Consider the following 16,996-nt stretch of genomic DNA (forward strand, 5'->3'; position numbering starts at 1 on the left):
AGTGGTGGTAGGAAGGTGGGGAAATCACTTTTAATTTGCAAGTTAATCTTTTTATTGCTTAATGACTCTAAGTTGTAGCTTTAATTTAATCTTTTTTCTTACAGATGATATTAACCGTGTTCTTGAGCAACAATGAACAGATTTTAACAGAGGTTCCTATAACACCAGAAACAACATGTCGTGATGTTGTCGAATTTTGCAAAGAACCTGGAGAAGGCAGTTGCCATTTAGCTGAAGTGTGGAGGGGAAATGGTATGTATTAGGCTCTATAATGGTGACCAAGTACATGAAATCCGATGTTTGTTGAATGCAGAATTTTGTTCCTGGTTCTTTGTTATCTGACGTAATAAGGAATTGGGAAATTAAAAACTCGTTATATCACATAGGGATAGGATGTTATAAATGCTATTTTCAAAAAAATGTGTTATAGCAAGGACCTCAACCCAGTGCTCTGTGACAACCTAGAGGGGTGGGTTGGGAGGGACGTTTAAGAGGAAGGGGACATATGTTTAAATATTAATAGTAAGCCCTTCATAAATATTTATTAAATTGAGAAGAGTCAAGGCTGGCTCTTACATTTAAGGGTTTGTCGTGCTAGCTGGACAGAGAAGACCAGTACAGGTAATACGATTACTGGATGCGGGAAATTCTGCAAGATAACATAGACTCTAACGGAGGGGTTGAATTGAGCTGGGATGAGATATGCTGGTGAGAGAAGCAGTGTGAGGGAAGGACTGGAGAAGAGAATGGCCAGGGTGTGCCCCTCAGACAGCATTGTGGGGGGGCCGGGCGGTCGCCGAGATGGGCAAGGCCTCCAATCCAGCAATGAGTGGAAGAAGGGGCGGTGTGCACTCACGACTCTGCGTCAGGGAGCAAGAGGGCGGCCAGTTGGACCTGTTGCGTTTGAGATAGGGTCCAGGTGGATGTGTTTAAAGGACACTCAGGATAATCAGTGAATTCTTAACGCTTCTTAAAAACAGTTTTTAACTGAGGTGTAATTGGCATACAACATTATGTTTGAAATGTACCCCATAATGGTTTTATCTTTGTGTGTATTGTGAAATGATCACCACAGTAAGTCTAGTTCACACCCATTGCCGCACGCAGTTACAGAGTATTTGTTCTTTTGATGAGAACTTTTAAGGTCTGCTCTTGGCAACTTCACACCTGCAGTTATAGTGTTAGCTGTGGTCACCATGCTGTACACAACATCCCCAGTAAGAGCTCTTACGTATCCGAGATACAAGTCGCTAAGCAGGTATATGATTTATAAAGATTGTCTGTGTTATCCTTCAAATCTGGAGTAAAAACTTGAAGGACACATTGAGAGAAACTTGACTTTGATAAATGGTAGACCATCACCAAAGTAGCAGGAAGAGGCCAGGTCCTCAGGTGTCAGTCTGACAAACAGGAGGGGGATGAAGTGATGGTGGTTTTAGGGGGTGAATGTTAGAGCCTGGTCACTCCATCATCTCTAGCCTCTCAGCTCTCTTGTCTTTGTTGCTTGTTATCACTACTAATTCCTGGTCAGCCTCACATAGTAGCTTGGGAGAGCCCCCATGGTCCCAGCTGCTGGAGGATGCTAGTCTCTTACGTGAGTCTTGAGCTGGTGCTGTCCCTGGCTCCACGGCCATCTGAAAGCATGACCCAGGGTTTTACCTCATCGAGAATGAGGCCTGCCTCCCCGCAGAACAGACGGTCACAGCCTGTAGCTCCTGTTGTCTAGAGCAGTCCCAAGCACCTGGCCCCCCAGCCTTCACTCTCCTCGAATCTTGGAGGGTGTTACATGTCTCTCCTCTTTGCTTCAATACTGTCATTGTGTTTATCAAAACAGGACAGTGGCTTTCATCTCCTCCTCTCATTGGACTAAAATTGCTGAAGGCGGGGACTTGTTCACCGTCACACATGCAGTGCCCAGCCTGGCACTCATAGAGGCCCTGAGTAAACGCATCATTGAGTAGATTGGGGCTGCAGAGCGAAGTCTTGGCAAGATGGTGGCGGATGAGCTCCAAAGGAAGGGAGAAAGCACGGCCTTTCTCAGTCTTTTTACCCTGGAGGAGTGATTCACGTGATTTTCAGATTTTGAAGAACCCTTTGCATAAAATTACTGCATCCGTTACTCACAGTATATTCATGTCATCAGTGTTCATAAATAGAATACTCCAGTATAATTGTCAGTGCTTTTTTAAAATTTTAATATTTATTTGGCCATGTCGGGCTTCTCTTGCAGCATGCAGGATCTTCACTGTGGCCCAGAGTGCACAAGCTCAGTAGTTGTGGCCTGAGGGCTTAGTTGCTCCACCACAGGTGGGATCTTAGTTCTCCCACCAGGGATCGAACTCGAGTCTCCTGCGTTGCAAGGCAGTTCTTAACCACTGGACCACCAGGGAAGTCCCTGTCAGTCCCCTGTTGAGAGGAGAGTGTTTCTGTGTAGATCTGTGTGTTGGTCTGCTCAGGCAAATAACAAAGTATCCCAAACTGGACGGCTCAAATAACAGAAATTCACCTATCTTTTCACAGTTCTGGAGGCTATCGGTCTGACTTCACGGTGTCAGCAGGGCCGGTCTCTCCTGAGGCCTCTCTGCGTGGTGTGTGGATGGCCATGCCTTCTCCCCGTGTCCTCATGTGGCCTTCCTCCTGTGTGTGTGTGTCCTAATCTCTTCTTAAAGGGACACCAGGCACATTGGATTAGGGCCCACTCCAGTGACCTCGTTTTTACTTTCTACCTCCTTAAAGATCCTGTCTCCAAATAAGGTCCTGTTCTTATGAAGGACTAGGTTCAGGACTCAGCATGTGGGTTTCTGTGTGAGGGGACACAGCCCAGCCCATAACAGCCTGTTCATTTGGCCCGCTTACTACCCTGCTCTCGTCTGGCCCCTTCCTTACACAGGGCGTCAGCTTTAATGCGAATCAGGCAAGACCTTCAGTTTTTCTTTTTGTGAAATCTCCTACTTGGTGTTTTTTGTTGCCTTTTCCAAGAATGCCTGAAAGTCGTATTATAGATTTCTCCATTACATACAGTGTTGATGAGGGTTCGTATTTATTACATGGTATGTGCAGAGTAGTTTTGTTTTCACTTTAAAACAGAAATAACATTTTAGTTAACCTTTATTTTAAAAAGCTACTGAAGCTTAGTTTGCTTTTCTTAAAGTTAATCTTTTCTTAAAATTTTTTTTATTTGTAAAGGGAAACAAATTTTTTCTAATAACTGGCTTAAGGAAAAATTAGATTTAATATTTATAAAGTTATGCTCAGACTTGGTGAAGTTATGCTCAGATTTAAGTGAAGATTATGTGAAAGTCACTCAGTCGTGTCTGACTCTGGGACCCCGTGGATTATACAGTCCATGGAATTCTCCAGGCCAGACTACTGGAGTGAGTAGCCTTTCCCTTCCCCAGGGGATCTTCCCAACCCAGGGATCGAACCCAGGTCTCCCGCATTGCAGGCAGATTCTTTACCAGCTGAGCCACAAGGGAAGACCAAGTGAAGATTATAAATAGATTTTAATTAATGTGAAACAAATTTGTAAGTCAAAGCAATACCAATAAAAATATGGCCTAAGATAAAATTTTATGTTAAACTGATGGACATGATTAATCTTAAATTCCACAGCTATAGCATTAGAATATACATGTTTTTAAAAACATTTTTTATAACACAAAAATTGTTACTTTGGAAAAGGAAATCATGTTATGGTTTGACAGAAAACAACAAAATTCTGTAAAGCAATTATCCTTCAATTAAAAAGAAAAACAAATAAGCCCCACAAAATATGGAATGGTAATACTGAATGCTTCTTTAGTGTTCAGTTTGTGCTTGCTTCTTGCTTTACAGATACCCCGTTCTGAGGCGATTAACCGAGATGAGACGTTTAGGCCCTTGCCCTTGAGGTCTGTTGAGTAAGACAGGGCTTCCTACACATGGGGGAAGATGGGATGGCAGCAGCGTAGTGTGCACTGTGTTTCTGCGGATGGCGGAGTTCTCTTCCTTGTGGAAGTCTGGCCCTTCTCTCAGACCGAAAACTAAATCACATCTTGTGTGTGTGATGAGGCTGCCACACGCACGGCTCTTTCTCCTAACTTGGCCTGAGCAGGTGTCTCTCACCAGCCCTGCTCCTGCGTTGAGAGGAGGAGAAGTGGGGTTGAGTTCTGTCCTGCTCCTCCCAGGGCAGGCGTTTTCCACCAGCCTCGGGACCTGCCAGTATCCGTCCTCACTTTCAAGCACAAGCAGCAGTGGGAACATTTCAAGGTTTCCTTTCTTTGCCTTTACATTGAGATAAAATTCACATAGCACAAGCATCCCCATTGTGGGGTACAACCTCGTGGGTTTTAGGACGTTCTCAGTGTTGTGCAGCCGTCTCTGAACTCGCTGCCTCCGTTTCTCCCACCCCAGCCCCTGGCAACCACTGTATTACTGTCTGGCTCTGTGTGTTTGACTCCTCTAGGTACCTCATATAAATTGGATCATAGAGTATGTGACTCTGATCTGGCTTTTTTTCACAGCTTGCTTAAGATTCATCCCTGTTGTAGCACTCGTCAATACTTAACGCCTCTATTTGGCTGAAATTACCCACTGTATGATATGCAGCGTTTCATTTATCCTTTCATCAGTTAGTGGAGATTTGGTTTGTTTCCACTTTTTGGCTGGTGTGAACATTCTCTTGCAAGTGTTTCTGTGGGCTGGCTGCATTGCCAGGAAGTGTGTGTCAAGCCTTTGTGCATCTGATTGCCACCTGTAACATTTTAGTGAATACTAAAATTTGGGCAGTTTGTTAATGTGTTCCTTTGAAAGAGTGGGAGGTACACTGCTTCATGATAAATATAATAAAGGACATTTTTTCCAATGTTCCCTATTTAATGTTGCAAAATTGCTTTTATGATTACTTCTTTGTGTTTATAGTCTTACTTTTATTTCATTAAAGTTAAAATTTAGTGCCTGTAATATCCTTGAATTCTAATATATATATGTGTGTACGTTTATTTAAATTTATTTTTATTCATTTTTTACTTTTGATAGGATTCATTTTGTCTCTGGGAAAAGTAAGAATTTTTTTTGTTTGTTTTTTCCTAGAGCGTCCCATACCCTTTGATTATATGATGTATGAACATCTTCAGAAGTGGGGGCCACGAAGGGAAGAAGTGAAATTTTTCCTTCGACATGAAGATTCCCCAGCAGAGAGCAGTGAACAAGGTAGATAAGTGCTTTAATTTTTGCCATGAAAGTTAATTTAAGGAAAATAGTAATAAATGTTAAATTATTCCCCTGTTCACTCACAAGTGGTGAGAGGGAGAGTTGGTGTCTCATGGGGTTTTACCCCTGTTACTGCCGTTTATGATTACTTCACACTTTCGGGCTCCCAGCCCTTGCCTCCTCAGGATCCTGAGTCAGTCACATAATGCGTGAAATACGTGCGTGGACCTGCTGCCAGAAGGGACTGATTTTGATAAATATCATATGGTTGAAATTTCTGGATTTTAAGAATAAATGAAACCATGAAAGCATCATAAAAATTCTGAGAAATACATATATGTGTATTTGAAGAGGAGAAAGAAAAAACAAGAACCACCACCTAAGTGGGGAGTTCCCTAGTGGCCTAGTGGTTAGGATTCCAGGCTTTCACTGCCATGGCCCAGGTTCACTCACTGGTCAGGGAACTGAGACCCTGCAAGCCTTGTGGTACAAGAACAAAACTTATATATATAAGACTTAAGTGTGACGCTAAACCATGATAGAAAAGACGAACAGTTTTTTAAGAAACAACAACAAAAACCTGCATGGCAGTAACCACCCTAAAGCAAAGTCGAAAGACAGATTATAAACTGGGAAATAGCATTTATAGCTCATATTGCAAAGGGTTAGTTACCTTTATGTAAAGTGATAAAGCCAGTAAAATAAAATGTGCAGAATATACAGACATGCAGTTCATAGCAAAGGAAATACACGTGGCCAGATGTCCGGCCATGCTCCTGAAAAAGGCACGCAGGGCAAACACTGAGATGCTGTATTTCACCCGTCATATCGGCAAAGATTCGAACACTTAATAAGTGTTGGCAAGGACGCTGAGAAACAGGCAGTCTTCCACCCTGTTGGCAGCTTCGGTAGAAGCAATTTAGCAATATCTATTACACGTACGAAAGCATGAAACCTTTTACCCGGCAACCTCACTTTTGAGAATTATCCCATAGCTGAGTCTGCACACATACGGAATGACACATCCGCAGTGTTGCCCATGGGTGCTGCTGGTGGGAGCAGCCGCCAGCGCCTCCAGGGGTGTCGGCTGAAGAGAGCGGAGTGCGTCTGCGTCATGCCCTGCCTCGAACCACCTCCTACACTCGCCCCCTGAGTGAGCACAGTGTACACACGTGCTGCCTTCTGTGTAACAGACGAAAGCGTGATGGCGTGTTCTGCGTTGGCTGGTGTGTGTGTGAGTAGTATCTTTGGAACCATCAGTAGGAAACTGGTCACATAGCAAGCCTCGGGGGAAGGAGAGAGGGAAAACTGGTCAAGTATACCTTCTTGTTCCTTTTGAATTTTGAACAATGGGAATATACTACTTGTTTTGAAAACTTTATTGGAGTAGAGTTTAATTACAATGTTATTGTTAGTTTCAGCTGTACAGCAAAGTGAATCCATTGTGCATATACACACATCCACTTTTTGAAGATTCTTTTCTCATATAGGCCGTTTCAGAACATTGAGTAGAGTACCTTATGCTACACAGTAGGTCCTTATTAGTTATCTGTTTTATATACAGGCATGTGCATATACCAATACCAATCTCCCATAAATTACTCATTTTTTAATTAAAATTTAAATAAGGGAATCTTTTTTTTTTTTTGTAAAGCATATACACTGTATAGTTAAGAAAAAATCCTTGTTTAACAGTGATTGTGGATTACTTCTGATATTAAAACAAAAAAATTGAAGGACATCTTTTGTCAAAAGAAGATTATTTTATTGCAGATTATCCCCGTTTGTTTCTGTTTGTTTGTTTTGTTTTTGGCCGTGCCATGAAGCACGTGGGATCTTAGTTCCCTGACCAGGGATCGATCCTAGGTCCTCGGCTTTGGAAGCAAGGAGTCGTAACCACTGGACTGCCAGGGAAGTCCCTATTTGTGAGTTTTTTTTAAACCAGTTTTTTTTTTAATGGGCAAAATATACAAACATGCAGTTCATAGCAAAGAAGAAATATATATGGCCTGGGAATATATAGAGAGACGTTCATCCATAAACTCCTAAAGAAAGCAATGCAGGGAACCCAGCGAGATACTGTATTTCACCTGTCACGTCAGCAAAGTTAGAATGTTTAATGACAGCGTTGGCAGAAGTAGAGGACATCCCGCACTTCAAAGAGTCGGAATTCTCTCTGTGGAAGCGAGAGGGGAGCGTGGAGGAGGACGTTTCTCCCGTCACCTTTACCCTTGGGGGAACAGGAGCCTGGTGTGTGGAGGAATCGACGCAGGTCATGAGCAGAGCATTAGCTAGAGTGCGGAGCTGATGGAATGGAGTTGGGAGCAGAGCCGCCTGGGTTCAACACTGGTCCTGCTGCTGGCTCAGTGTGGGCCCTGAGCACCTGACTTCACGTCCCTGTGCCTCCATTTCCCTACGTGTGTGGTTCGCAGGGTTGTGGTGGCAGTCAGTGAGGTGTCCTGGGGCGGTGCTCACTAAATGTCAGCTCTCACTGCTTTCTGACTTTGGAGTGCAAAATCATCACGTTTCTTCTTCACCATCAAAGATTAAGTGACACTTGATATAATTTCTCTGTGTTTTATGGTATTCTAATTTGATTGTTTATTGTTTGGAAGAAGCAGCAATTATAGAATATTAAATTAACCTGAGCACCTTATTTCGTAAAAGTACTATTACTTTTAGTAAAGAATTTAATTCATCCTGTAAACTGGTAGATACCATACTCCAGAATGTGTGTCTCTGTAATTTCTGCTAACAGAAAATAGCTTTATGAAGTGCCTTTTGTGTATTACGTGACTGTGTTTGGTTGCACGCTGTCATTCCCATTTATTTAACCTCATTTTTCATTAATGGTCTCCCTAAGGGCCCTTATTGGATATTGTATTCTTACTTGCCCTGTCTTCCCCATCAGATGCACTGTGTGTCTGTTTATGTACTCAGTAGCTTTGCTTTGTACATAAAAAGAATGAGATTTTTTAACCTCCTAAGAGCCGGTCTTTGCGTCCTTGGGGCTGACAGCACTCTCTGAGAACGTATGGCTCAAGGTGAGGCAGCATTCTCCATAATATGATGTTTCCTCAAAATTTTAAAAGTAGCAGGAAAGAAAGAGAAGAAAACATGTTGTTATTTTCTCTTTATTTTAACCTTAGGTTAATGACCCTTTGAAGTTATATTTTCTTAGTAATGAAGCAGGCTCTGGGGTGTGATAATTCTCAAAACAGCATCAGGTGAGCGACGAGCGGAGTAGGAGCAGGCATCCAACGCAACGCAGCCATTTATGTGACTTGAGACCCCCTGGCACAAAACTGGGCCGCACACTTGGTTTAGAAAAATAATGACAGGAGAATTTTGCCAGTTTAATTGTGAAATCCTTAAAAATTAAAAAATATATATATATTTTTATAGAACAAAGGAGAATCAGAAATAGTATCCCATCTCAGTTTTAACCCTAGTAGTGAAGATCAGTTTTATGCATCAGTTTTTAAATTATTGGATATTATAAGTTCTATTTTTGTCTCTCTTAAAATTTTTATCGAAGTATAGTTGATTTACAATGCTGTGGTTTCAGATTTACAGTAAGGTGAATTAGTTATATATATACATATATCCATTCTTTTTATAGATTATTTTCCCATATAGGTCATTATTTTAGTCTCTCCTAAAATAATAAGAGCTTTAATTTTTAATAAAAATAGATAATATATATAAAATACACATAACATGAAATTTACCATCTTGACCATTTTTAAGTGTTAGAAACTTTTTGATATAAATCAGTTTCAATATTCTAAAATAGAATATAGAAAAAAAATTCATTTAAAAAACTTTATGTATATGGGTTAATTATAAAACATTTTTTCAATGTACTAATTTTTGAGCTGTCCAGCCTGGTATTTTGTACTTGTGCTCAATAAATATTTGAATAAGTGAAGAAATTATAAAATATTATTTTTCTAGGATATCGGAGAAGGCAATGGCACCCCACTCCAGCACTCTTGCCTGGAAAAATCCCACGGCGGAGAAGCCTGGTGGGCTGCAGTCCGTGGGGTCGTGAAGAGTCAGACACGACTGAGCGACTTCACATTCACCTTTCACTTTCATGCATTGGAGAAGGAAATGGCAACCCACTCCAGTGTTCTTGCCTGGAGAATCCCAGGGACGGGGGAGCCTGGTGGGCTGCCGTCTCTGGGGTCGCACAGGGTCGGACACGACTGAAGCGACTTAGCAGCAGCAGCAGCAGCAGCAGGACATCTTTAGTAAGTTTGGCACTCTGATTTCTCTAGGTGGCCGTCAGACCCAGGAGCAAAGAACTCAGAGAAATGTAACAAATGTACCCGGAGAAAAACGCACTGAAAATGGGGTAAGTAATAGTGAATTTTATTGAACAAGTTTACTAGCTTTTTATAGGTACTAATGAATTTTGGTTCTAATTTGTTAATATCTGTTTCGACGGTGCTAAATCTTCATTGCTGTGTGCAGGCTCTCTCTGGTTGCAGTCGTCGGGGGCTGCTCGCGGAGGTGGCTCCTCTCGTTGCAGAGCGCGGGCTCGGGGGCGCGCAGGCACCAGTAGTGGGGCACATAGACTCTAGAACCAGGGCTCAAGAGTTGCGGCTCACGGGCTTAGCTGCTGCACGGCGCGGGGACTCTCCTGGACCGCGGATGGAAACAGTGGCCCCTGCATTGCAAGGCAGATTCTTAACCGCTGGACCATCAGAGAGGCTGTATAATTTGTTTTTAAAGAATTATTTTTTGACTAGTACTAACCTAAAACAGTAAAACTACCAATTATTTACCAGCGAAACAAGTTTATTTGGGAACAGCAAAGAACTGTAATTCAGGACATGCAGCTATGGACAGCCACGTGCAAGTACTCTGCAACAAGAGGAAACACTTTTATAGAGGAGAAGGGGAGGTTGGGAGGGGCTGTTATCAACAAAAAGTCTTTTGGAGGAAACTGGGAGTTTGAAGTTTGGTGGCCTTTCCTTAGCTGCATTGTTGCCGCAAGGAGGAGGTGGTTCTTCCTTCTGCCGGTGGCCGTGAGTGGTGGTGTTTCCTCCGCTGGGGACGCACGGTACGCCTCTTCCTGTTGGGTTGGGATCTCCACTGGTGTCTAGAGCTGTGTGTGTGAGAGCGCCCCGCTGTGGCCTCTCAGCCCCATTTCCTTGGGTTTCCCTGTGTATTTTCACAGTGGAAGTTGTCATCTTTGTCGAGTATTGCACTCATTTCTATGAAGGTGTGACGCAGCAGCCTGAGCGGTCATGGTCTTATCGTCCTCACGGTGCCCGTGCACTGGGTGGTCTCCAGCAGAGCAGTGCCCTCCAATGCCCTTTACGTGCTGCTGCCATGGCTGGTCCTGGAACCGCAACTGCGGGCCTCGGTCCCCTGGAGGCAGATGGGCTCATCTCCCGACTGAGAGGCAGGCGTGCAGACTTGCTTTGTGTCTTCAGTGTTGATGTCTTGATCCTTCTGTCAGGTTTTAAAAGACAAGAGGGCTGATGGGCTGAAGTCACCGTAGGTGTCTCCAGGAGAGAGGGCTTCCTTTTCATCTGGTGTAGAGTGGGAGAAAGGCCTCACATCGGTTATAGGGGAAGAAGTTTGTCCAAGCAGATGGATTCTTTGAAGAAATCTGTGTTGAAAGAGCAGAAATGCATGAATGACAATGAGGGAATGAGAGGAGAATAAAGAAGGAGAGAGATTTCATCATGATCTTTTCTAGAAACTCTCATAGTAACTTCTCCGAATAGTTTTCAGGCTGAAGAATACTTTTTCTGGCTCTGCCCTCACTGGACGTGTAGCTTCGGCAGGTGACTGCCTAGCACAGTGCTTGGCACGGTCCCACACGGGTGAGAGACACGGGCCTGGAGCGCGGAGGGCCCATCTTCAGACACTGGCTTCAGAACTTTCTAACTAGCTGAATTTGAGCAAGTCACTTTGTCCCTCTACTTTCCAGCTTCATGTTACTGGCTTTCTTTTATCAATTACCATTGTGACTTTAAATGATATACCTATATCTCTGTTTCTCTGTACAATCACCTTGACACCATGTCTCTGGACCTCCCTTCTCGTAAGACGGAGCTCTCAGCACCCCTCCCCTTTTCTCCATCTCCCTCTCCTCCTACCTTCTCGCTTTTTCAGCTGTGCTTCTGTGTTGTCAGTGCTGAGAATATTTGTGTACTTTTATCTGAGTATAATTGAAGACGTTTATACTTTGTTTATGCCAAAGCCTTTGACTGTGTGGATGACAGTAAACTGTGGAAAATTCTGAAAGAGATGGGAATACCAGACCACCTGACCTGCCTCTTGAGAAACCTACATGCAGGTCAGGAAGCAACAGTTCGAACTGGACATGGAACAACAGACTGGTTCCAAATAGGAAAAGGAATACGTCAAGGCTGTATATTGTCACCCTGCTTATTTAACTTATATGCAGAGTACATCGTGAGAAACGCTGGGCTGGATGAAGCACAAGGTGGAATCAAGATTGCCAGGAGAAATATCAATAACCTCAGATATGCAGCTGACACCACCCTTATGGCAGAAAGTGAAGAAGAACTAAAGAGCCTCTTGATGAAAGTGAAAGAGGAAAGTGAAAAGGTTGGCTTAAAGCTCAACATTCAGAAAACGAAGATCATGGCATCAGGTCCCATCACTTCATGGGAAATAGATGGGGAAACAGTGACTGACTTTATTATTCTGGGCTCCAAAATCACTGCAGATGGTGATTGTAGCCATGAAATTAAAAAACACTTACTCCTTGGAAGGAAAGTTATGACCAACCTAGATAGCATATTCAAAAGCAGAGACATTACTTTGCCAACAAAGGTCCGTCTAGTCAAGGCTGTGGTTTTTCCAGTGGTCATGTATGGATGTGAGAGTTGAACTGTGAAGAAAGCTGAGCGCCAAAGAATTGATGCTTTTGAACTGTGGTGTTGGAGAAGACTCTTGAGAATCCCTTGGACTACAAGGAGATCCAACCAGTCCATCCTAAAAGAGATCGGTCCTGGGTGTTCATTGGAAGGACTGATGTTGAAGCTGACACTCCAATACTTTGGCTACCTGATGCGAAGAGCTGACTCATTTGAAAAGACCCTGATGCTGGGAAAGATTGAGGGCAGGAGGAGAAGGGGATGACAGGATGAGATGGTTGGATGGCATCACCAACTCGATGGACATGGGTTTGGGTGGACTCTGGGAGTTGGTGTTGGACAGGGAGGCCTGGAGTGCTGTGGCTCATGGGGTCGCAAAGAGTCAGACATGATTGAGCAACTGAACTGAACTGAATACTTTGTTTATACACTAGTTATAAAGTTGAAAAGCATTTAAAGATGTTTTAGATTTTTCAAATGCTAACCGCTGTAGGGCCAAGTGGTGTACTAGATTATATTTTCTTCTTTTGATTGCCACTCAGGGAAAACTATTCCTCCCGTCAGGATTAAGGATTCTCCTTCCTTACCCTCCAATTGCTAAAGCTCATTCCACAAATCCTCTTCCTATTCCTGCCTTCTGACTTGCTGGTGCACTCTGAGTCTGAAGCCTCTGTGGGGTTCTGGCAGGTGTATGTGCTTCAGAAAGTCGAAGGAATAAAGGCCCAGGCCCCATAGGTAGAACTTCCGATTCAGTAAGGCTGGGATGGGCCTGGAAGACTCATATAATACTGTTGCCCTGCCAGGTTTGGGAGCCTCCAGAATGCATGTACCTGTCCAACAGAATCTTGAAGATCCCTTTGTCTTCTAAGATTTCCTGTGGCCTGAACTTCAGGGGAAGTGAAATAAGTATATCAAATAGGCGGGGAGTGTGTGTGTGTGTATAAACGGAAGGAACTTAGGAGGAACGGAGACCAGGAACAGTATGGTGAGTTTCGATGCAATGGGTCCTTGATCTTTCCAGGATGAAGTTGTTTATTGTTAACATGGAGACGATGTTTACATGTCAAGATCAACAAAACTGAAACCTGAAACCTAAATTAAAACTGTGTTTGCATCCTGTATGCGAGCTTATAATTAGAGGAAGGTTGAGAGCTGGTGAGGAGGCGTGACTCTTGTGCTGGAAGCGTGACATCTAAGAGGTTATTGTGTTTATGGCACCCACGTCTGCCTTTTAAGCCTAATAATATGTTACCTTTGTGAAGCACTTTATTGTCTACAAAGCACTTTTATGTGCATTTTTAAAGTTAATAAGATGTTAAAAATATCCTTCTCCAAAAATGTTTTTGCTGTGTACCCTGGACCTAGAATAGCAGCGCCTGAGCCTGTGTGCCCCATGCCTGCTGGTGCCTGCTGAGGCAGCTGCTCTCCCCGAAGTGCGGGTCACAGACTCAGCTGTCTAAGAAAGAAAGGCCCCGGCCCCACTGGCAGAACTTTTCATTCAGTAAGTGTGAGGTGGGCCTGGAAGACCCTCGTGTGACACTGTTGCTCTGCCGGTCTGGGAACGTCCAGGTTCTATGTACACACTGCCGTAAGCATTCGGAGCTCACTTGTCCAATAGAATTTTGAAGATCTGGTTTGCCTTCATGGTCTAAAGGCAAATTCATTTACCCTTACTGTGTGTGCCTGTATCAGGGGTCCCAGGACTACCTCAGTGTCAGCAGTTTGCCCGGAGGACTCGCAGGACTCAGCACGTGGCTGTAGTCACGGCTGCGGGGTCCCTGCCAGAGGGCGCAGCGCAGGAGCTGCCCAGGGGAGAGGCGGCGCGGGGGCGTGGCGTCTGGGGAGAGCTGCCGGCTCCCAGGGGTCCCTCCCAGCGGAGGTGCTCGGGACGGGCTGCGTCCAAACCAACTGCTTGCTTGGGACTAGAGTCACAGTGTCACTTCTTCTTCTGCAAAGAGTCGGATACCACTTAGCAACTGAGCAGCAACGCGGTGCTTATTAGTGTGTTTCTGGACAAGTCATTATACCAAAAGAAAGTTGTCTGGAAAACGGCGTCATTTTCTAGGAACTATGGTAGTGAGGAGTCGTTAATTGAGCAGATACTGTGTGCGGTGAGGAATCCTTTTGTCTTCATAGACAAATTTGCGATCTTTGATAGTTTTTGGCGCATACTGGAAAACTACATTTAGCACATGTTGGCAGAATGTTTTCATAGTACAATAAGTGGGATATAAAGCTAAGTCTTTTTACTAATATTTGAAAGACTAAATATCTATAAAACATATAATTAGAGGCTTAAGATGGAAGACAAGTTTATTGCGTAATTGTCTACAATGGTTTGTGTTGAGAAACCTTATTATATGTTTTTAATAAGTGAATTATTGCAGCACCGATTTCAAAATTGTATATAAAACAAATTACTTGAGATGAAAACACATTTGACTAAAGCCATGTTATCAACTGACTTGTGATCTAAAAAGCTTTTAACCATAATTATCAAGTGAGTTGTAGTTAATATGTAAAAAAATCTAGTTCTGATAGCCTGTTTGTCAAGAATACTTAATTTTGTCAGCTTTCTTAGTTGTGATTCAACATAATTAGTACACATGAGACATTAGCCAATACGTCCCCCTTTACGCCTAGCTTTTAGCAACTTGAGCTAGCTTAGTTACTGGAAACCTGGTTATAGTGCATTTGGGGTTGATGGCTTAATAACATTTTTATGCTTACCTTTTTCATTCTTATCAAAATAAAATACCATTATATGAGATTCTTTCTTCAACAAGAGGTTAACATTTTATTTTAAAAAGAGGATAATTAAAATATAAACCCTGACAACACCAAATGTCAGCAAGGATGAGGTGAAGCTAGAACTTTGTATATTGCTGGGCGAGTGTAAACTGATGCTTCCCTTTGGAGAACAGTCTGTCAGTTTGTGTAAGTGAAACGAACACTTAACCACACAACGCTTAGTCCCCAGCTTCACTTCTTGAGATCAGTTACCCAAGAGAAGCCAGAACGTTTGTCCACATAAATACTGGTGCGTGAATGCTCAAGATGGCGTTATTCCTCATAGCTAGGGAGTGGAAACGACCTGACTGCTCATCAGGAGGCAAGCGGGGAAGTAAGACTGTCCATACAAGTGAGCACTGCTTGCAGCAGAGAGGCCCGGGTTCCTGGTGCAGTTAGCAGCGCGGACAAGTCTAGACGCTGCAGCAAAGGAGGGAAGCCAGACTCAAGGAAGTGACCCTGTCTGCGGAACTTCTTGAGCACACAGGACTTGGAGACCGTGGCTCAACCACCCCAATCCCCGCGGGTGGGATGGAATTGACTGGGAAGCTCAGTGGGGAGCTTTCTGGGATGATGGAAGCATTCTGTTGACTGGGGTGGTGGTTAGACTGTGACGCGCAGTGGTCGGCTAATGCGGCAGCATATCTCAGGCGGTGCGCTTGTGATCTGTGAGCTACGCCTCAGGTAAAGTAGATGTGGAAACTTTCACTGTGTGCTTAATATACCAGCCTGCCGTTTCATTTTGTTAACTTACTACCGTTTTGTCTGTTTTTGAAGTTTTGTATCAGAAATGGATTGGAATATATCCTTATCAGTTTTTTAAGGTTGCTGATCTTAAATTTAGGAACATAAAAATTAGAAAATTATGGGATTTTTATTAACAGTGTTATGAAATTATATATATATATATATTTAAACAGCACATTATAGTATTTATGAAGTTTCTAGGGGTCAGGAAGTCAGGGCTTGGCTAGGTGACTTGGATTCAGGGTCTCTTGCGACACTGCAATCAAGGTGTTGGCCAGGATCACAGTCATCCAGAGCTTGACTGGGCTGGAGGATCTGTTTTCAAGACCATGAGATAATATTTTTATGCAGAATTTCTGTAAAGTCAGGAACAGTAATGTAAAGAGGGCTCAGCTTCTCATTTGGCTTCATCGCTTTGGGGTGGGAGGCTTTAAGAGGCGCTTTGTGTTCTCAGACCTGCAGGTCTCCGTGGACCAGGGTAGCCGGCTGTGGTCCTGGTTTTCTGAGCTGCTCACAGGCTTTCCCGGATGGAGCCGGGCGCACGGTGCACTTTGCACAAGAGTGCACAATGACGTGTGTGTGAGTCCTCACCGCTGCGCTGGGAGAATGCTCGTTTCATTTCACAGCGAGAATATCAGAATAGAGGGCTGAGCTCAGGTTCCATTCCTCATGGTGGAACTTGATGGGTAACCTGGTTTCTTCCCATGCGAGATTCTTACCTCATTCGGCAGAAGAGAGGCTCGCTCGTTGGAAACGGGGAGCAACTGCATTTTACTTTTTTATTACTTATAGTGTCTGGGATTATATCTGGCATATCAAGGGTAAATGACTTACCATGATATCCAACATGTATAATACTCAAACAAAAAAATAACTCCAGTTCTCCTGACCCCTCCACCCTGTCAAGGCTGGGGAGCTGAGTCCTTTCCACAGGCCTGCCGAGCTGTCCCGAGAGAACTTTCCCACTCATTGTACTGGTCGTGGAAGTGACTTGTCCTCTGTAACCTGAAGTTGAACTCATCAGATAACTACCATAATGAGGGACCTCAAAGTGCCCAAGGGAGCAGGGTTTGATTTCTTTTTATTAGATGCAATGAAAAGAAATAAGTGAGGAATTAGGTCATAGGTTTGTCTGAATAAATTGAGTTCATATGGAGAATTTAAAATTGTTCCTCTGGGGTTTAGTTTACATGGAGAGAATACATGCTGTTAGGCCTGTCATAAAAGGATCAAATTTGCATCAGAGGTTTTTGTTTTCTTTTTTTAAAAAAAAAAGCCCTGAAGAGATGCTTCTGCTAAATTTTCACATTGAACAAATTAGGGAATCTCTACTAAAGTATAAAATGTCGCCTGTCTGTTGACTTACAAGCTTATGGCGGCTTCTGTTTTTATGACCCACTTAA

The 16,996-nt window shown here is 43.4% G+C and overlaps 1 protein-coding gene across 2 annotated transcripts in view; it reads left to right on the plus strand.

The window, feature by feature from the left end:
• PPP1R13B (protein phosphatase 1 regulatory subunit 13B) overlaps positions 1–16,996 on the plus strand; it is a 74,323-nt gene that overhangs the window by 34,130 nt on the left and 23,197 nt on the right. For both annotated transcript variants that reach the window (XM_040256827.1, XM_040256828.1), the window contains exons 2-4: positions 105–252; positions 5,071–5,190; positions 9,474–9,550. In XM_040256827.1, coding sequence (XP_040112761.1) covers positions 105–252; positions 5,071–5,190; positions 9,474–9,550 — 345 coding nt within the window. The remainder of the gene's footprint in view (positions 1–104; positions 253–5,070; positions 5,191–9,473; positions 9,551–16,996) is intronic.

Source organism: Oryx dammah, unplaced genomic scaffold, assembly GCF_014754425.2.
Source record: "Oryx dammah isolate SB20612 unplaced genomic scaffold, SCBI_Odam_1.1 HiC_scaffold_16, whole genome shotgun sequence".
In the NCBI taxonomy this organism is placed as follows: domain Eukaryota; kingdom Metazoa; phylum Chordata; class Mammalia; order Artiodactyla; family Bovidae; genus Oryx; species Oryx dammah.